The sequence below is a fragment of the Perca flavescens genome, chromosome 16, assembly GCF_004354835.1.
Source record: "Perca flavescens isolate YP-PL-M2 chromosome 16, PFLA_1.0, whole genome shotgun sequence".
Taxonomy (NCBI): domain Eukaryota; kingdom Metazoa; phylum Chordata; class Actinopteri; order Perciformes; family Percidae; genus Perca; species Perca flavescens.
Genome location: NC_041346.1, coordinates 1,632,058 through 1,653,979, shown reverse-complemented (window position 1 = coordinate 1,653,979; position 21,922 = coordinate 1,632,058). Strand labels below are relative to the sequence as shown.

General features: G+C 39.4%; 1 protein-coding gene across 4 annotated transcripts in view; it reads left to right on the top strand.

Annotated features, from left to right (window-relative positions):
• Positions 1-3,090: 3,090 nt before the first annotated feature.
• slc38a9 (solute carrier family 38 member 9) overlaps positions 3,091-21,922 on the top strand; it is a 50,086-nt gene continuing 31,254 nt past the window's right edge. The window contains exons 1-8 of one of the 4 annotated variants that reach the window (XM_028602067.1): positions 3,091-3,390; positions 5,749-5,838; positions 7,053-7,182; positions 12,440-12,569; positions 17,716-17,834; positions 17,934-17,997; positions 18,134-18,227; positions 20,382-20,549. In XM_028602067.1, coding sequence (XP_028457868.1) covers positions 7,085-7,182; positions 12,440-12,569; positions 17,716-17,834; positions 17,934-17,997; positions 18,134-18,227; positions 20,382-20,549 — 673 coding nt within the window. In that variant the 5' untranslated portion in view covers positions 3,091-3,390; positions 5,749-5,838; positions 7,053-7,084. The other 3 variants (XM_028602063.1, XM_028602065.1, XM_028602066.1) reach the window with 3 other exon arrangements.

The following is a 21,922-nucleotide window of genomic DNA, read 5'->3' as shown; positions in this document are numbered from 1 at the left end:
ACCATGTGAACGCTGCCAGTCGGACAAACAACGTAACCAGAGGGGCGGTGCCTGTTATTCCCAGGTGGCATGAACGCAGCAATAGTGTTGCTTTAAATTGTGTTGATACTGACCTTTACATCATTTAGTCAAATTATTCCAAATTGAGTAAGGAAGGAGGAAGAGAAAATATGTTTTATTTCAGAGTTTGAGGATGAGTCATTGAATCTGGTTCATATAAGGAAGGAATTTCATAATGCTCGTAGAATTCAAGGCAATCTCCAGGAAAGAAAAGATCTTCAGTTTAGCTGGGTTGTAGTCTCGCATTGCCAGCTCTATCTCCACAGCGCCGTGGAGTAAGGTCTGGCTACACCACAGATGCATTCTGGGATAGGAGGAAAAAAAAACGCTCTGGGTTGTGCATTTAACCAATCCCAATGGTCTTGGGGGACGCTAAGCTCCGGACTCAGAGACTGTGGCTCTCCTAAATAGTCTCAGGAAGGAACTGGTTTTGGTGGAACATTTACACCCCGCATTAGAAAACTCCACATACAATATTAAATTAAGTTAACTGTTGACACAATACAGCAACGTGAGATATTTAAATCAGCTGATACACAGTTAAACCTCATTAGCTCTTACCACTGTATCTCTGTGTGTACTTCGTCCACAGAAATGCCACCAATCAGTCCCAAAACCTCCCAGTTAGAGAGGAAATTACCTAAACATATTCTTTGTTAATCTTTACAATCAAAAATTACAAAATTACTTCTAATACATCCCTGAAACAAAGCTAGCACTCAGGAGGAGAAAAAGGTTGTATATTATATATTCGCGACGGGCTTTGCACTGCACTGCGCCGGGTGCAAGATAGGACCCGTAGAGTACATTGTTTGTACACTCAAATTAGCAGTGCATTGTGGGTATTATATAGTGCATTTTATAGTGAATGAAAATAACCGCAGAGAATTCTAGAGGATAACTATAGAATGGCGAACACACATTATACTGTATAATGCACTATTTCTGTGATAGGGAACGGTTTCCAACACAGCTTTTGACTTAATCCCACTAGAGCACCAAATGTGGATTAATCCGCCGCTCAAAATAGTCCCAACAAATGCACTTATTCCCCCTGTTTGAGTAGCACTTGATAAAAACTAGTGAGCAGCTGTTCTAAGAAATGATGAGGAACCAATGGGCCTGGAACTGAGAGCCACAGAGGGAAGAAATGGCAGGAAGCATTGAGAGACGCACTCACATGCTGGTTCTGGTCTTTTCATGGGATTTGTTGACAACAAGAAAAATAGGGAATAACAACATCATTTATCCCGATGTCATAAAGGTTAGAGGACAGACACAGCACTGAATGTACATATATATATATATATATATATATATATATATATATATATATATATATATAGTTATATATATATACACACACAGTTGGCATATATTTACACATAAATGCATACAGCGTAGTGGTGGAAAGTAAGTAAGTACATTTACTCAAGAACTGTACTTTACTGCAATTCTGAGCTAGGCCTACTTGTACATCACTTGAGTATTTCCACTTTATGCTTCTAACCCACTAAATTTATGTACAGCTATAGTTAGTGATTACCCTGCAGATTCACATGTTGCATCACTTTATATGATATGATTATGATACATGGCTTCTGCAGATACATTCTCTTAAAAGGTCCCATGGCAAGAAAATGTCACTTTATGAGTTTTTTTAACATTAATATGCGTTCCCCCAGCCTGCCTATGGTCCCCCAGTGGCTAGAAATGGTGATAGGTGTAAACCGAGCCCTGGGTATCCTGCTCTGCCTTTGAGAAAATGAAAGCTCAGATGCTTCCTCCAAATATTTTCTATTGGGTTCAGGTCTGGAGACTGGCTCGGCCACTCCAGGACCTTGAGACACTTCTTACGGAGCCACTCCTTAGTTTCCCTGGCTGTGTGTTTTGAGTCGTTGTCCTGCTGGAAGACCCAGCCACGACCAATCTTCAATGCTCTCACAGTTGGGATGGTGTTCTTGGGGTTGTACTCATCCTTCTTCTTCCTCCAAACACAGTGAGAGGAGTATAGACCAAAAAGCTCTATTTTTGTCTCATCAGACCACATGACCTTCTTCCATTCCTCCTCTGGATCATCCAGATGGTCATTGGCAAACTTCAGACGGGCCTGGACATGCACTGGCTTGAGCAGGGGGACCTTGCGTGCGCTGCAGGATTTGAATGCATGACAGCGTAGTGTGTTACTAATGGTTTTCTTTCAGACTGTGGTTCCAGCTCTCTTCAGGTCATTGACCAGGTCCTGCTGTGTAGTTCTGGGCTGATCCCTCACCTTCCTCATGATCATTGATGCCCGACGAGGTGAGATCTTGCATGGTGGCCCAGACCGAGGGAGATTGACCATCATCTTGAACTTCTTCCATTTTCTAATAATTGTGCCAACAGTTGTTGCCTTCTCACCAAGCTGCTTGCCTATTGTCCTGTAGCCCATCCCAGCCTTGTGCAGGTCTACAATTGTATCCCTGATGTCCTTACACAGCTCTCTGGTCTTGGCCATTGTGGAGAGGTTGGCGTCTGTTTGATTGAGTGTGTGGACAGGTGTCTTTTATACAGGTAACGAGTTCAAACAGGTGCAGTTAATACAGATAATTAGTGGAGAACAGGAGGGCTTCTTAAAGAAAAACTAACAGATCTGTAAGAGCCGGAATTCTTATTGGTTGGTAGGTGATCAAATACTTATGTCATGCGATTAAATGCAAATTCATTATTTAAAATTACAGACCTCTACATGCTTTGTAAGTAAGAAAACCTGCAAAATCGGCAGTGTATCAAATACTTGTTCTCCCCACTGTGTGTATATATATATATATGTGTATGTATGTATGTATGTATGTATATGTTAAATATATATGTTAAATTCACATTCTAATGGAGATTATATATATATATATATATATATATAATCTCCATTAGAATGTGAATTTAACAGGATCATGTATCATGTTGTAACTTTCATGCTCCGATACAGTAGGTGGCGGCATACACCTAAAAGTTGGTTTGTAGCCCGCCATTAAATGAAGAAGACGAAGACCATATTGCATTCATCAATAACAACAACAGACAGAGCCCATCAGGGCGAAATGTACTTTTAACTTAGCATTTCGTCTTCATTCGGACTGTGTTGCCAGTAACAGTTAGCTGTTATTTAGATAGCGTCTTCTGTAGGCCTATATTTAATTTTTGGGAGTGAGGTTGCAGCATCCGCCGCCGTGAGTTGACGTCTGGCTCTTTTGAAGTCACGTTCGTCTGACTAGCTGGTGGGAACATTTGCTGACAGAGCAGACCAGAGATGAGCTAAGGACAGGAAGGAACACTTCTCTGCACACTCTGGTAAGGATTGGAGCTAATGCTATCATGTTGAGCATGCTAAAATGACAGCAGGGGAAGACATTATCCAAAGTTAAGGCGTGCCATTCAACATAGTAACGTTAGTCTGTGTGTGGCTTTTCACCTGAATTCAGTCAGGTAACGTAAAGTTAATCCACTTCAGGTAAAATTGGGAACAAAGGGGAAGAGAAAGTCGCCATACGGTAAGAATAACGTTAACGTTACACCCTTCGCTTAAGTTAGCTGAATCATTACAGCCTCGGCACTTTATAGTTTAACAGAATTCCCTCTTGACGACCAGCCTCGTTATCTCTGTACGTTTCTGACAGTATCACAGGAGTAGGTTTTTTAAAAAGAATGCTATCTTTAAGTCAACACCGCAGACAGTCCAAATAATTGAACCCGTTTAAACACAGGGTTTGTAGCGTTACGTTGTGCAGGGGTTTATATGTGGTGTCATGTTCCTTGTCTGAGGTTATCTGATGTCACTGCTGAGTAGTAGCTGTATGTAGGCTCCATTACTGGAGTGAGGAAGATGTGAGGAAGAGGACAAGCTTCATTGTCATATCTGTGCATGAGTCAGTTTAGAGTATCACCACCCTACATAATGTTACTACAGGTAGCAAATAATCTTGTTTCTAAGATAAAAATGTCCGTGAAATATCAGGTTAATATCAGTGGTGGGATGTACATACTGAAGTACTTTAATACTTTTAAGTCCATTTTCCTGATGATACTTGCAGACTTTTACTTAAAGGTGCAATATGTAATACTCACAGCTAGCGTTAAAATAGTTACTGGAGTCCAAATTTAAAATACTGGAGAGAGTGGTCTCCCCCGCCCCCTCCTCCCCAGAATCAAAGTTCACGGGGGTTGCCAGTTTGAGAAAGCAGCATCCAAGAATGTTGCTAGACCCTAGTCTCACTATGGTCTCACGTAGCCAGACGTTACGCCACAGCGCGGCGGAGGAGCTAACACTGGTAATGTTGACAGTCCTACAAGCCTGTGCTCACGCAGAGCTCTGTACCCGACTGACAGACACGCTTTGAAAATGACTTGCTTAAAAACACAGCAACAACAGCTAAACACCACTACCTCGCTGTTCTCTCTACGTGACTGACAGACACACTTTCTCGGCTTTAAAATTACGGCAAGAACCGTTAAAAATACGAACTACCTCGCTGACAGACACGCTTCCTCGGCTAAAAATTAAAGCAACAATCGCTAAACACACTGCAAACTCACGGCCCTCTCTACCCGACTGAACAGGCTACCTTTTCAAGAGGAAATTAGCCAATTCAGCGTCATTTTGAGCTCTAAGCTGTGAGTATCAGAATCAGCTTTATTGGCCAGGTTTGCGCAAACAAACAAGGAATTTGACTCTGGTTAATCTTTGCTCTCTAAGTACAACACTCACTTAACATATAAAGAATAAAAACAGAACAGTTGAAATATAAAAAAAAAAAATACTGTTAAGTATGTGTCTCCATCTTTCAAATATATCTACAATATTTACCAGGGGTTTGTTGATCCTGTTCGTTTGTTTGCTGCTTTCATGGCTGTACTACCGTTACAGCTGTACCGTGCTGAGTTTAAGTTTTTACAGGTATACAGTATACAGTTAGTGCAAGTTGTGGTCTAGTTAGTGATGTAGATCGGTAATGACACAGTAAACGTCATTCATTTACAATAAGAGAATATGTTACAGATGCATCCTTTCATTTCAAGTGTTGCTATGGTAACTTAGCCTACTTTGGATGTCTCGTGAAATAAACCAGGTATCACTGTCACTGGGTCACGAGCCAGAGCATTAAGAGATTGTTGTAACAACCAACATAATAATAACTTAGATTCATATAGCACATTTCATGAAACCCACGGACGCTTTACACAAGTAACGTTACAGAGGGACAAAAAGAAAATAGTAGGCCAACACAAACACACATTTTGTTTTATTCCCTTCATTATTTCAGTTGATATTAATTTTACATGGTGCATATTCCTAAATGAATATGTTTCATCAGATCTCCACAGAGCAAACTTGCGGTCATGTAATAATCCATGGAGGAATAGGTGTTAGTTGAGGCCCAGCAGCGCATTTATATCCCTGGGCCAGCAAGCAGGTTTATTTGGCCTAATCTGGTTTTGACTGTATGAAAAATCGGCTTCCAGAGATTTTAAACTTGCTTGAGACAAATAATCCAGCAGACACCGTATTCACTGTAATGGATTAGCCAAGTATCTACAGGTTGAAATGAGTGGGAAAATAATTAACGATTCATTAAATTCAGAATCTCTCTCTGTTTGTATCGTATGAAATTAAATGACCTAAGGAATCTATTGGTACTATCTGTCCTGCAGGCTTGTCGGGAAGGGGGTTAAAAACCGGACCAGTTAGGCGTGATTGATGGTTCTGCGGAGGCTCCACACAGCGCTTTTGCCGTAGCCGACGTAAGTAATTTGTGTGTCTGTGTGTCTGTGTGTGTGTATGTTAGAGCGAGTCAGAGAGTGATGGTGATTATCTTCAGAGCGAGTAGTGACTCTAGAGTCATAGTGAGAGAAACAAAGTGTCTCCCCTGTTCTTTCTGACCACGGTGGGAAATCTGGAGCAGGAGAAGTTAACCCTCTCCTTGATCTCATGTTGGTTATGGAGAAGGAGAACCAGGAAATAATGCAACGCTACCAAGCCACGGCGTGTGTCGTGTTGTTAAATTTTTTCGAGAGGTGCACGTCAGGCTACGGTGTGTCTCCACGTACCTACGCACGTAGCCACGGCATAGGTTTTACGCAGAAGTATAAATCGTGCTTTAGGCTACATTTTGGCAGGAAGGAAGGAAAAACTGGCATGGCCATTTTGCGGTCAATAGCCTCTTTCTGACCAAGTAGTTACAGGAACGGAGTTGTAGGAACAGTCCACTTCTAAACAGTTCTACTAACTACTCTTCCCCCAAAACCGTTTTTTCCAAGTGGCCATAGGGACTGGTAGGAGGGGTAAGGGAGTTCAGACAAAGTTGTCGGAATGCCAGTGTAGACCTTTTGTGATGATAACACAAAAATTGGTGTGATTAGATGGCTGTGTGAACACAAAAGACCTTTTGTTATTATAACAGCCATCTAACCACCACAATATTTTGTTTTATATTATATATATTTAACCTGCTGCTGCTCTTTTTAATCAAGCAGGTACTCTTACTATCTTCATGTGTGCATGTACAAATAACTGTAGTAACCCACTTTTCTATTAAATATTTGATTTATATCAAAGTAAAACACAACACTATTAAAAGGAACTTAATAATCCCCAAATTGGTCCAGTTGGAACAAGAGAAAAAAAGGATTCTAGGAACTGCAAAAATCCCTCCGGTCGGAAAGGGACTAATTTAAAGGTAAACGTTGATATTTTAGTAATGCAGAAGGTGAAAGGGAACCTCATACAATCTCTTTCGCATCCAAGCAAAATTGGTTTGGTAACTGAAATATCCCAAATCGGCATTGAATCGGAAATGTAATCAACCTTGTCAATTGATTTGGGAAATCAGTGGCGATACCCAGCCCTAGTTAGCTGTAATGTCAACTACATACAGTATATTGCACTTCACAAATATTGTTTTATGGTTGCCGTGTGACAGTCACTGATTAGATTTTACAACATATTTTTCTCCCAGTCAGGTGATGAGAGTTGAGAGGCTGTAGCTGAATGTCAGCGGTCATGGAGGACGACAGCCGGCCTCTGCTGAGCTCCGAGCAGACTGGAGAGAGCTACTCCACAGACTCACCGGACTTTAAGGCTAAAAGGTAGATTACACTGAAACACTACACCAATCAATATACAGTACTTACTAGCACTGCAGTATGCTTGCGTGCACAAGACCTGTGCAGTTGCACACAGGTTCATGTTGTTCTACTGTCAATCTTCCTCTATAATACCATTCAAATTTCATTTTTTATTTTTCATTTGCTCCAATGTAGCCTGTTAATATGTACTACACTACTCAGGCGTATGCATTGTCAATGCCACTATAAGCATGTGGTTGTTGTTACACGTTCTGTCCACTAGAGGGACTTCCAACATCAGCCTGGCCTTGAAGGGGATCTACGTCACGGCGCATTGCATTTCTGGCACGCCGCTCTCTGTTTACATTATTTTCCACCACGAGCACACAGCGACAAACACAAATCAACAGAAAACTGTGTAATGGAACACGATCTAACAAGTGTAGTGAAGTAGCTCTGTTGTAAAGGCTAACAGTGCTCGGATAGCACAATGACATCATGTTAGAAAGCACAGCCGCAATGCATTGATAACTAAGCTCAAAGTCAAAGCTAACTCTGACAGTTGTAGGGCAGCTAACATTAACTTTAGCTGTCTCCATGAAGCTCCCAGCTAAGCTCCTATAACTCATGACGCAGTTAGGAAACCAGAACGAGCTAACTAATGATAACCTAAGCACTTTGGCTCGGTGGATGTCGATTTTAAAGTCATGTTAAAACTATTTCCGATCCTTCTTCTGATTTCCAGCCACAGCCTGTCACTCCCCCTGTACTAATGTTACTTGGTACGTAACGTTAGCTCACAATGCCGTGTGTTTCTCACTCCTGTAACTTATTGTTCATCAGACATGACATGAGAAGAGGGAGATTAGCTAGCGTTAGCCAACCTATTTATAAAAATCACATTTGAATAGTAATTTCAGCATTCGAATAGTATTGATTTTTTTACTATTTTAATTATATTCGACTTTCAGAATTCTTTCCAACAGCTTAGGACACATGTCAAGGCCCGCAGGCCAAATCCGGCCCCTAGCAGATTTTTATCGGGCCCGCATATCAATTTATGTTTTCAAATGATTTTTGTCCCACCTAGACTTTGTTGCTTTTTGGACATTCTATTGCTCTTTTTGAAGTTTTTGCCAATTTCTCTCCCCCTTTTTTTTTTTTTTTTTTTTTTTTTTTTTTTGCTTGTTTTTGCCACTTTTTTCAACACTTTTTCAAATGTTTTTTCCCTGTTTTTGTTGCTATTTCCAATGTTTTCTGGTGCTTTTTTCTACGATGTATTAGCATCGTTAGTTGCTCATGCACGCCCACTCATATTTATTGTATTAAAATAATTGTTGAATGGATGCAAGATAATCAGAACGTCTAAGGCCTACGAATCTTCTGTACATATTATATAAGGATTAGATGGTTGTGGGTTGGTGAAAGAAATGCATTATTAATGAGGACAATTTTGACTTAACTGTAAACACTTGTTATACGCATTGACGCATGAGGAGGAGAGTGGGAGGGGCAAGGTGGAGGGTGGGGGTGTGGTCTTGACCAACTGCCACTTTTCTCGTTTGAAAGCCATGATGTCTCTCTCTCTCATGGGTTGGCCAAATTCTCTGGGCGGGCAAAGCAGAGAAAGGGGAGGTAACCTTGCTTGTTATGACCTCATAACAAGCAGATTCCAAAAAGGCTCATCTGAGCTTTCATTTTCTCAAAGGCAGAGCAGGATACCCAGGGCTTGGTTTACACCTATCACCATTTCTAGCCACTGGGGGACCATAGACAGGCTGGGGGAACACATATTAATGTTAAAAAACCTCATAAAGTGAAATTTTCATGCCATGGGACCTTTAAAAGACAACACTGATACATCACAACAATACATCATTTAAAAAGCAATAGCCTAGAGGGACTGCAAATGGGCAGTAATGAATAACTTATTTGGGTGGATGATTTAAGGTAATTATTTAATTCAGATGCCTTCAGAGCCGAGCAGAGTGAAGGAACAAACATTGGGGAGGACAAGCTGCTGTTCTGAACAATTCTAATTAAAGTTGTATAAATACATATAATCAAAATAATAAAGAATAACAAAAAAAAGAAACCCTAAAGACATAAGACATAAAATAGTGCATGTTAAAATATAGGGATAAATATATACATGATAAAATAAAAATAAAAAACTACTCCAGTCGGTGTGTTATTTGAAGCAAAACTATGGCATGAAAGCAGAATAAAATGTGAATAAGGTTTTGGGGTTCTGTTTACTGATTGTTGTTGTCTTCCTGTCACAGAGGAGAGAAGAGACTAGAACATATTCACATTTAACAAGATGACATCAGAAGTTTTACTTTTTTTTTTCCCATAAAAATGACTCAAACCGATTTCATTGACTATCAAATAGCTGACGATTAATTTAATGGTTGACCACTAATAGATTAATCTTTGCAGCTCTACTCAGTCCCTCCAGGATTTCGCGGCCTTTTTTTGAGATTGTTGCGGCCCAAAATGGCAGATTTTTGCGGGAGCTTGTGTAAAAAAATTGCAATAAAAGTTGCGATGTCTTTTGTATTTTTGTTGCAATGAAGTTGTGAGTCTCTCGCGCCTCAGTTGCAGGGGGGAACTGAGCAGCAGCCCCGCCCGCTGCAGAGAGCCGACAGGATTGAAACAGCAGCAGCTTTCAGCGACTTTAGAGTGAAAAAACGTTACAGCGTATATTGATGTTGAAATGTATACAGGTTGGCAGGATGGTCTGTAATGTTTTGCACGGTCTTTTTCTGTACGTTTTGTTGGTAAATGTGAGACGTTTGAGTCACACACGGCTCGTCTTCATATCCGAAACAAGGAAATGAATTTGGCGACGTACATGTGTTACGTCAACCCGTTCTCACTCCCCCTTGGTCAGTGGCTCTCAGGGTCACATACTGACGCAAAGTCTGGCACGTGGGACTGCTGTGATTGGTTGAAGTTGCGGGAAACTCCGGTTATTGGTCAAATTTGTGGAAAAGTTGAGGTGATTGGTCAAATTTGCGAGTCGCATGGACTTCACAGTGATTGGTTGAATTTGCATGAATTGTTGCAATGGCGACATCGTGAAATCCTGGAGGGACTGTCTCCTACAAGCTTTATCGTGACGCTGGCCAATATATAATATCATCCCTGTGGTAGTCATTTCTGAACCATTAATCATGGGTTGATGGTTCCTTCTGCGCTGCTTTGAGCGGGCGTGCTGCTGCTTGCGGCTCAGGCCTTGCTGTTTACAGACCGCGTCCTGCGTCAAAGCTGCTAATCAGTCTTTTCTAATTATTATTATTATTATTATTATTATTATTATTATTATTATTATTGCACACTCACCTGTCAGCTCTCCTCTAGAGTATGCCTCACCTGCATTTCACTGAACATAAACAAGAAATATGTGTCATACGTAAAGTATGTGACAAACTCTTGAATCTAAACTTATCACAAAAAGTAAGAAAATTTGTGTTTGGTAGATTCTCTGTGGTATGCTGTTTGGCAATAAATCTTATACTGTTGGAAAGCCTGTTAAGTTCCCTTACAAATGGTGCCCCATTTGTAAGGAACATGCATTTGTGGGATGAGCAACAACACTGAGTATGTGGGTTGCACCCATGAAAGATTTACCAAATCTTCTCTGCCAATGCCAAACAGGTTATTTTGCTGTTGCTATTGACACTTGTCACTTGACACAGGAACGTTATGTTCAGTGATGAGTCCAGATTATGCCTACGGCGGTTGGATTGTAGGGTAGGAGATTTGGCAAATTTTTCATGGGCGCAACCCACATACTCAGCGTTGTTGCTCATCCCACAAATGCATGTTCCTTACAAATGGGGCACCATTTGAAAGGGAACTTAACAGGCTTTCCAACAGTATAAGATGTATTGCCAAAAAGCATTGTTACCACAGAGAAATAATCTACCAAACACAAATTTCCTTACTTTTTGTGCTAAGTTTAGTTTTTTTCCTATTGAAGAGCATAACAGTATTTCAGTTCAGTACAGTTTGGCGTGGAGGATACAAAAGCTCACTGATTTGCCTTAACATTTTGATAGTTTCATATCATCAAGAAAAATGCAGATACAAAGGCATGGGCAGAGTTAATACTAAATCAACAAGATAAGATCTGGATTATTTTTACTCAGAAATGTGATATCTCCTACCACATACAATATACTAAAGTAAATTTAATATGGAAGTATCTGGATTATTATCATGAAAAGACCACCATAAGAATAAGATAAGAACCATACACAATTAAGCTTTAACTTTGTAGCAGACCCTTATTGTTTTACACATTCTTTGCGTACGTGTGTGTGTGTGTGTGTGTGTGTGTGTGTGTGGCCAATACAGTATCATTTACACAAGTTTGGATCCAGCATGGTTGTCTGAGCTGGCCTAGACCATGCATGTTTCTCTTTTCTGACAGTGTTTTTAGATAGCTTTCCACACGTATGGCCTGGAATTCGTTTCATAAGCTGTGTGTCTGTGTGTGTCTGTGTGTCTGTGTGTCTGTCTCTCTCTGTCTGTCTCTCTCTGTCTGTCTGTCTCTGTCTGTCTGTCTCTGTCTGTCTCTCTATGTCTGTCTGTCTCTCTCTCTCTGTCTCTCTCTGTCTCTCTCTGTCTGTCTCTGTCTGTCTGTCTGTCTCTCTGTCTGTCTGTCTCTCTCTCTCTCTCTCTCTCTCTCTCTCTCTCTCTCTCTCTCTCTCTCTCTCTGGCACCACCCTAGTTTTAACAGTTTGTGAATTTTAATCCAGTTAGGTATTTCACAGTGACCAACTAGCTTTCTAGCACATAAAGCATCACAAACGTGAATGTGACTTCCAGCAAGTCACACATGTATGTTTGTTTTAGTGTATGTGAATTCCTTCAGTCAAGACATTTTTACTACTAATCAAAAAGTGTTTGTGCTCTGTTTAATTCAAATTTAGGGGTGCATTTAACTGTTTTTTATTTTCAGTCCTTCAATTGTTTTATGATCAATTGTGTGTCTATAAAAGGTCAGAAATCAATGGGAAAATGCCCATTACTAGTTGCCAGAGCCCAAGGTGACTATTAACAGGTTGCTTATTTTGTCCGTCCAACTTTCAGAACCTTAAGATTTTCAGTTTAGAATGATATGAAGCGGAGAAGAACAGCAAATCCTCCCGCTGGAACAAAAAATGTTTTGCATTTTTGCGCAATTTAAACATGTAATTGATTATGAAAATGATTTGACAGATGGAATATTGCTAGTAATGTCATGATTTTTGTCTGCTTCTTCTAGGCCCTTCCACGTAGAGCCCAGGAATATCGTAGGTGATGACCCGCAGGAGAGAGTCTCTGCAGAGGCTGCCATCCTCAACAGCCGAGTCCATTACTACAGCAGACTGACAGCCTCTTCTGACAGATTGCTAGTAGGTTGCATCACTACCTAGTTAGGTGTTATAGCCAGGGACAGGTTATCATGATCTTGACACAATGCACTAAGTACCTACACATAGGGCTGCACGATATGACCTAAAATCAAAAACCTGATTAATTGACCCTAACCCTAACCCTAACTTGACAATTGCAAAGTAAGCATTAAAAAGTCCACTGAAAATGCTGTTTTTTCCATATATGCACGCCACACATACGTTTATGGGCTTAATGAACTAATGAATGAATTATCTCTTTTTAAATTGCACTTTTACAGCAGAGCCATCTCTAAGATGCATTGCTAGCACACACTTAAACAGACAATGCTGTCAAAGTAACAGCGCTGTGTTGTATGAGGAAAGAAATGTCCTAGAACGCATTTGCATTTTCTTTTGCCCCTCAACAATTATGAAAACTAATATCAGTTACCCCAAATCATGTTTAATTTGAGTCAAGTGAGTGAAATGTTTTCTTATTTTATAACACTTTTTTATGGACACCCTGCAGCCAATCAGAATCGAGTATTCACCCAGACCATGGTATAAAATAGGGTAGCTGTTAAGCAGGAATTGTATATCAGAATGGCCTACCTCTATAAATGTAATTTAAAGTAGGGTAGCTCGTTCTGTCGGATAGGCTTTATCAGAATGGACTACCTCCTGTATAAATGTACTTTAAATGTCTAATATGTAATATATGTAGGCTACTGTAATAAATCCAAAAATTACTCCAATGTGTCGCCAGATATTAAGGAAACATACTAAGTTGAAATACTATCTATACTAACAATGCTAATGCCAGTATTTTCTTACATTACTTTTGAAATGTCTGTTTGTGTTTTGGCCTGTGTGTTGGTATCAACTGCCCAGATTGACAGCCAGGCCGCGTTGCCAGATATACTGTAAAAACATAAACCCAGCGCGCTGCAGCTGTAACGTTAGTACAGCCATGAAAGAACAAACACACCAACAGGATCAACGGCGAGAGATTCTACCCGACCTAAAAAAACGGCACGTTTCTAGTTGCATGACCAGAGATGTTAAAAACCCAGGGTAAATATTGGAGATGTATTTGAAAGATGGAGACAGCTTAGAGCCCAAAAGGACGCCAGGTTGGCTAATTTCCTACTGAACAGGTAAGCATTAGCTTTAGGCTAATTTATCACGGCTACTGGGACGGGCATTTAATGTCATTTCAATCTAATTTTATCCCAGAAAAAAAGTGAGTCTGTTAGTTGGGTACAGAACTCTGCGTGAGCACGGGCTTCTATGACTGTCAATATAGCCAGCATCTAATGTTAGCTACTCCACTGTGCTTTAAAGTAATGTCTGGCTATGGGAGACGTGCTTCCAGCAACATTGTTGTGGATTCTCCTTTATCGCGCTTTGGAGGAGGGTCTGGTAAAGTGAGACTGTGGATGCTGCGGTCTCAGCCTGGCAACCTCCGTGAACTAAATTAAAAGACTGAGGAGGAGGGGGCGGGGGAGACTACTCTCTCCAGTATTTAAAATTTGTACTGCAGTAACTATTTTAAACACTAGCTGTCAGTATTACATATTGCATCTTTAGCTCATTCTGTCAGGTGGGATATATCTATCACATAGCGTTTAGATTCTCGGCCCAAGCCCGGGTTCGGGCCATTATTTTCTGCCACTATCCAGTTGGCCGGGCCCGGGCCGGACCCTTAATCAAGCGTTTTTTTTTCTCGTTTTTTTTTTCTTTTTAAAGCCTAATTGGGTGGGGAGAAAGCTATGCCATAATCTGAAATATTATACATGTATATAGGCTATATAAAAGTAACAAATGTGTACAAAAGTTAGGCTGCAGTTACAAAATGCAACACGTGTCATGCGTGGAGTCTCCCCTCTACTTGCATGCATCACACCGGGCCTGCTGTGCTGAATAAACAAACAGCGCAGTTTACATGCTTTTTCCTTGTTGCATTATTCTAAACAGATTTCTGCAGATCAAACAACTCGGAATTGTAGTTGAGAACGTCAGTTATAACGGCCCACGTGTTAAAAAAGTGTCGGTTTAAATTGGGCTCGGGCTCATAATTGCAGTTAATGTGTCGGGCCGGGCTCGGACACAACGTGCTCGGGCTGGGTTGGGCTTGATTTTTTTGGGCCGATCTAAGCTCTACTATCACAATTGACTACCTCCTTTTATAAATGTTGTTCTAAAGTAGGGTAGCTCATTCTGTCATGTGGGAAATATTAGTAATAATGGCCTACCTCCTCTATAAATGTATGTCTCAAAATATTGTCTTAGTATCTCAAAATATTGACTTAATAGCTCAAAAATAATGAGAAAGTATCTCAAAATAATGACTTAGTATCTCAAAATACGAAAGTGGATCTACAATTCCAGGAGGGAGACCCCTGAAGCACGTGGAAAGGTCGAACAACTATGACAGATTACAAGCCCACCCCCTCCTCTGAGCTAAACAGTTTTGGTCGCTTTGAAGCCATCAGCAGCCAACAAGCAGAAACAACTGAAGCTGGGGTTAATGGATGGGTGGGTGCACCTCTCACACCTATCTCCATTTCTGGTAATAACGTCAGGAGGACACTCAAGCATGTGAATACCAAGAAAGCAGCAGGACCTGACAGTCTCAGTGAGCAGGTCCTCAAACTGTGTGCTGACCAACAATTATACCAGGTATTCACAATGATATTCAACCTGTCACTGGCTCAGTCTGTCATACCCACGTGCTTCAAGAAGTCCACCCTCATTCCTGTGCCCGGAGTGGCGAACCTAGCACATTTAACGCCCTAGGTCCCCTGGCCTCCCTCCCATTCATACAGATGTTCAGCCAGAGAAAACCTGGGCAAACCAGTCACGACAGTTTCACATGGGGCGGGTTTAAGCTGATGACTGACAGAGGAGCGTCACGCTTGAATGATGTAACTGCCATTCTCTGTCCAGCAAAACACACCAGGCTCCCGAAACTCCCATTCTGATTCTGAAGATTCTGTTACTCTTTTGCCTATTTCTCGCCTCAAAGGTTTTCAGAACCTCATTTAAGTTTACTGTTTAGCTGTAGTTAATTGTTGACCCCTTTTTTCTGCTCTAAAATGGACCAAGCACAGCCCCAACTTGTGTCTATCAAAGCTATGTCGTTTTGTTGCTCTGATTGGTTGAAGGTCTATTCAATTGTGTCCAAAGGCATTCGGATCTGCACGATTGGAAATCGAAAATGAACTGAAAAGGTTACAGACTAATATGCATTTGGTGCTGAGGTCAGCACAACAAGCTAGCATGCGAGTCAGTCAGTCACACCATAGTCTGGCGCAACAGTGGCTCCGGCTTTGCCCCTCCCCTTCTGCTATGTGTGTGTTACTGTTTTTCCAAATCCTTTTCTACGGAAACAACAACCACCAAGCTACGTGCTAAAAATGGCAAGTTTTGACAAAAATTTTGATCGTATAAATTTGTGGCATTCACTATTAAACAGACACGTGCTAGCATGACGTGCTACCTTTTTCCACAGGGCGAGATAAAGACACGGATGAAGAAATTGCAACTGGCCAGTTCTCCATCTTATACAGATCAGCAGAAACATTCATTTCTTCCAGGGCGCCCCGGAGCCCAGCTCTTTATCCCCACCCCTTTGACGCAGCTTTGAGACGCAAAAGCAGAACGGGATGAAAACAATCACTGAAGCAATTATATAAAAAAAAAAAAAAGTATTTACATGACATTAAATATTATCGTATAGTCAATGTAGAACTCATTGTAACACATCTATTTTGTATATTTAGTTCATAGAACAAGAGCTGTTAATGCACAAATATTGTATTAATTTTCTTACAGTACACAAAGCTGCAAAGTTGGCATTCAATTTCATCCTGTTTCAAGAAAGGTTTTAAAAAGTCTTATATTTAAATTGAAGAACCCTGGGGGTACCCTTTTAATAAGTTATCAACAACAAATAAACAACTTAGCAAATAATAAACCATAATAATAAATAATCTGGTTTACTTATTCTATTGACACACACCAGTAACTCAAGCTGTGTTTGTGCTTTATTTACCGCTAGGTGGAGCCATAACCCATCTCACGAGGTGTTCAAACCAGTAATTCTCAAGGAAGACCTCAACCAAAGACCAAAGACCATGTTGAGCTTGTTTCAAGTTAACAAGTTAATTCTTTAAAATTCACATGTATGGAACTTATAACATGATTTAACGTTCAAGTAAAAATAATGATACACGTTTTAAATGCAGTATATACATACTGTGTAGTGTGCAAAGTAAAATATAAAAAGTACAACTCTAGTTGTTATTTGAAGAACTAATTACACTCACTCCCTGTCATCACACTTAACTTCTACAGTGCAATCCTACGGACCTTCCTCCCTTTTTATGAGTTTTAACTTTGAAAGAATCCTCTCAGCTTAATGAACGGTTACTGGTAGAGTGCGCTATTGTGGTAAATTATATTCTGAAAGAATTGTTTTCTTGTCTCTGTATATTATACAACCATAATGTGAAAATAATGCCATTATTTTTCATACAGTACATTGGAGCCCGACCGGTATATTGGTGGGCCGATATTTTTGGCCGATATTAGGCATTTTCAAAACTATCGGTATCGGCATTTATAATGGCCGATAAATGAATATTTAAAAAATAAAATGAAAACGGACAAAACGCCTCATGCTCTGAGTGTTGGCGTTGCATAGTTTGTCCACCAGAGGGCGCTCTACAACATCCCTGTTGGCAACACTTGTGTTTAACCCTTTAAGTTTCATATCTTAAGTTTGTATTTTTATGTGTTTTATTTTTCAGAACTTTAATATATTTTGATGTTCTGTTGTGACAATAAAACAAACATCATGCTATTTTACTGAGAACTCATAAATAACTACAAATACCTAATGTTAGGGAAATCTGTTTATGTTTTGTTATGCGTTTCTGGATAAAAATTAAATTATATATATATATATAGGTGTATATATATATATATATATACACCTACCTATCTCAGCCGATATATCGGATTTTTAAATCACCAAATATTTGTATCGATATCTGCCTTAAAAATCCTTCATTGGTCGGGCTCTACAGTACATGCTCATGTTACTGTACCTGTGAGAATTTATCTTTAGCATCTGGCTGTTTTTTTGTTTTTTCTTCAGAGTCCTCCAAACCATGTGATCCCCCGGCAAGAGGAGATCTACATCTACAGCCCACTGGGGACAGCTTTCAAGGTGACAGGCAGCGACCCCTCCTCTAAAAACCCCAGTATCATCACCATGTAAGCCCTGCCAGCTAAACTGTCTAATCAGTAAATCAACCTGAGCTAAATGTTCTTTTTGACTGCTTTGATTATTACCTTGCTTTTCTCTCCTCACAGATTTGCTATATGGAACACAATGATGGGCACATCGATACTCAGCATACCTTGGGGTATAAAGCAGGTAATTCGCTTTATTCCACATACTTCAAGTCCTTGGCTCGTTCAAAGCCACATCTGTAATGACTAGCTTTGCATCATTGCTCATTACATTTGACTACAGGACAAAACTAAAGTCATTGTTGTCTTTGTCCCTTTAGGCTGGTTTCACTCTGGGGATCCTCATCCTCATCTTCACAGGCCTGCTGATGCTCTACTGTTGTTACATCGTTCTCAAATCACCAAAGGCAATACGTAAGTCCAGCTACACTTAGAATAAATGATTCTGCTAATGGTGGCTTAAAAGTTATAATACAGCAATTATCCTTTTAAAGTTTTGAAAATTGTTTAGATTATGTTTCTGATACAAACCAACGTTTTTCAATAATTTCAGAGAATTGAGTATCATTTTTTGGATACTAGCACAGCAATTTCCCCTATACCTTGTGTTTTCTTTTTGAGATAGTCATTCCTTTCAAGAATTCCCTTTTCAAGAAAATGCTTAAAACAAGAGTAACTGTACTGGGAATATGCAACTATACCTAATACAATGATGACTGTGAAAGTAACAGCTAACTGATATTATAAACCTTTGTGAAGTCCTGAGCGCATTATTATTTTTGAGGTCCAAGCACTAACTCTATTGTATTTGCTGTGTTATTTATTCTTTGTTCTCTGTGTGTGTGGAAGAAACATTCATAGCTATGTTTTTTTTTTTTTTTTTTTTTTTTTTTTTTTTTTTTTATCAAGGAGTAGCTTTTGCAGATTTCTTGTATTTGGTGTGAGATTTGTTTTGGGTGTCTCATGCCAAAAGCGTTAGCACATTTAGTCGTCAAAAATTTTACAGGTTACTTTTCAATAATCTGCTTCTGTCACTGAGATTCTGCCCAAAATGCCATGTATTCTAGTTTTTTATATATATATATATATATATATATATATATATATATATATATATATATATATATATATATATATATATATATATATATATATACACATACATACATACATACATATACATATATATATATATATATACATACATACATACATACATACATACATACATACTCTGGTTGGTTTAGAAATTTCTTTCTACAATAATATCAAAACAGTGAACAAAAAAAACTCAACATATAGCGTACATTTATATTTTTACATTTTAGAGTTGAAGTATATTGCAGAGAACAGTACCTGAACTAGTAAACACTCGTGAATGAGGTGCAAAATGATTTCTTGAGATTAGGAGTGTCACGATTTTAATTTTTAAATTGAAAATCGATGAAATGAGCTTTCAATTTGGAAAATATTTTCTTCTCTATCAAACCTCGCCTACTTGCACACATCCGAAGAAAAAACAAACAGACGCATGGTAGCTTACCGGCTGGTAGCATTCAGCTAAAGACACAAGGTAATGTTAGCTTAGCGGTAGCATGCAGCTGCACTTTCCAATCACCATCGCCACTGCCAGAGTCAGAAATACAAAGGAAATACAGAACTGGAAAATCCTTCTACTTTTCTTTAGTCACCGTGTGGCAACATATTTCCTTCCCCATGAGTGAATAACCAAGGTAAAGCATGTGGGCTCCGACGGGACCCCATTGTGCATTCATGTACATCTCTGTAAAATGTTAATTTAGAGAAACTCAAATAGTTGTTGTAAAGTACCCTTCTGCCATCTATTGGCTCTTCTGGCATTGCCGTCAGTGCTGAAAAGAAAATGTTTAAATCCAAATTTGAATTGAGTTATGACCTTAAAATGTCAATTCGAATGGTGAATTTGGAGAATCGTGACACCCCTATTGAGATTAATTTCAGCTTGGACTTGCACTTCCCAGCCCTTGTCCAAGGCTTTAAAAGAAATAGACAGTGTGCACTGCAGCAAGGCGTTGCCCGGACACACTGCACCTTTGCTTCTGAGTTGCGTCCTGTGTTTGGACCCCCGGTATATTTGTTATACTAGTTTTTTTGTGATTACAGATTAACTAATGGTTATTATTGTTTCATTAAAAAAGACGTTTAATTACCTCTAGTAGGTGTTTGCGAAGAGTGTCTTTTGTATACATGTTCCTACAGAGGAGCTTGCTGATTAGATGTTTCTCAGTAACACACCTTGGAAATTGTACTTGACTCCCTTAGGTTTTTATGTTGTGATGTGTTTTATCTTGGACCTATTGTACCTACCTATGACCTGAATATACTCCCATCCACACAGACCAGGGTAAGGACTGGTAATTCTGAAATCAAAAGGCTGCAAGGAAAGCTAATGACTCTGTCTCAACTCTGATTGTGGATGATTCGCTGTAAAACATCTTAAAGCATTGACCAAAATGTTCCCAAAGATATGGTCTATGACATGACCGAAAGTATTTCACATGTATTTATTCTCTGTGTTCTGTCCAGCAGATATGGACACTTCCGACTGGGAATTCCCTGATGTTTGTAGTTACTACTTTGGCAAGTTTGGCAAGTGGTCCAGCTTGTTCTTCTCGATGGTGTCACTTATTGGAGCCATGGTGGTTTACTGGGTTCTCATGTCCAATTTCCTCTACAACACCGGACAGTTCATCTACAGTAAGTCCCAATGCTCTTGTCATTACCAGAAAAGAGGTATCACCTAATTATGTAGTTCTGTTTGGTTGATTACAAAGACAACTCAGCACTTTAAATGCATCTAAACACTTGGCACTCTTTGGGTACTGTACCATGGCCACTTCTGTCTGTACAATGTGTCTGGTTTTTGCTTCAAATGACCTGAAACTGCATTTTAGGGTTGGGTACCAAAACCCGGACTGAATGACAAAACGGATTTTGGTGCCCCATTTCGGTGCCATTTAAACACCTGTGCTGCTCCCTGGTGTTACGACACGAACGTAGTAAAAGTATTGTTTTAGCACCGGTATCAGAAAAAAAATCCCAAAAATTCCCAACTCTACTTTGCAACATGGCTGATGTGTGTTGCAGTATAGCCTGCTAAGCATACTGTATAATTCCAATTCTCTGCCTCGCCATGTGCTCATTACTGAGTACGTTGTCATGATATGTAGTGAATTATGACTTTAATTTTTAATTAGTTTATTTGACAGGGACAGTGTTGATAAATCAACAGCAAAGTAACCTAATGAGCCAGAGTTAGCTCAACAGGCTAAAACATCTGTTGTTGCTGTTGTGGCCAGTTTCAAAATGGCAACCTACATTTTAATGATTTATACAGTCAACTTTAAAGGTTAAGTTAGTAAAATATGTCTCTTTAGTAACATTTTGCCATGATTATACTGGCAAATATAATCATTTTGTATAATGTATGTTCCACAACACTTTTAAGGTTTTAAGCAAATCTCAAACTTCTCACTCATTAGGTCACAGTCCTTTGAGTGAGATGAGTATGGAGCTAAATCAGGGCCAAATGTTTTGTTAATTTGAAAAAAAATATATATAGTTGACAAACTAAGGCTTGAAATTGAAAATTTAAGTTTTGGTCAAAACTTGGAAAAAATAAAACCATGTATTCAAACTAAAAATAAGTGTACCAATTTTTCTTTCAGTTTGAATAAAATTTAGATTAAATTCTGGAATTATTTTGAATAAATTATAAATTTTCATTTTTCACTTTTATATATTTGTTTTCAGTTCCACATTTCATGTTTTCAGATTCAAAACTTATTTTTTTTACGGCTTCAAATTTTATTTTTTTGGTTTCAAATCTTTTTTTTTTTCAGTTTCAGATCTGTTTTTCGCTTTCAGATCTTTTTTTTTTTTTTCTTTCAGACTTTTGGCCCTGATTTTGCGTAGGGGGCGTGGCTTCAACTCAGAGGGGCGTGGCATTATGAGTGACAAAGAAGGCAGAAGACTCCTCTGTCATGTTGCCTTCAGGAAATGGTGTTACTGTGAGAACTATGACTGAATGCTTTCTATCCTCTATATACATGTGATTTTTACTTAACAAA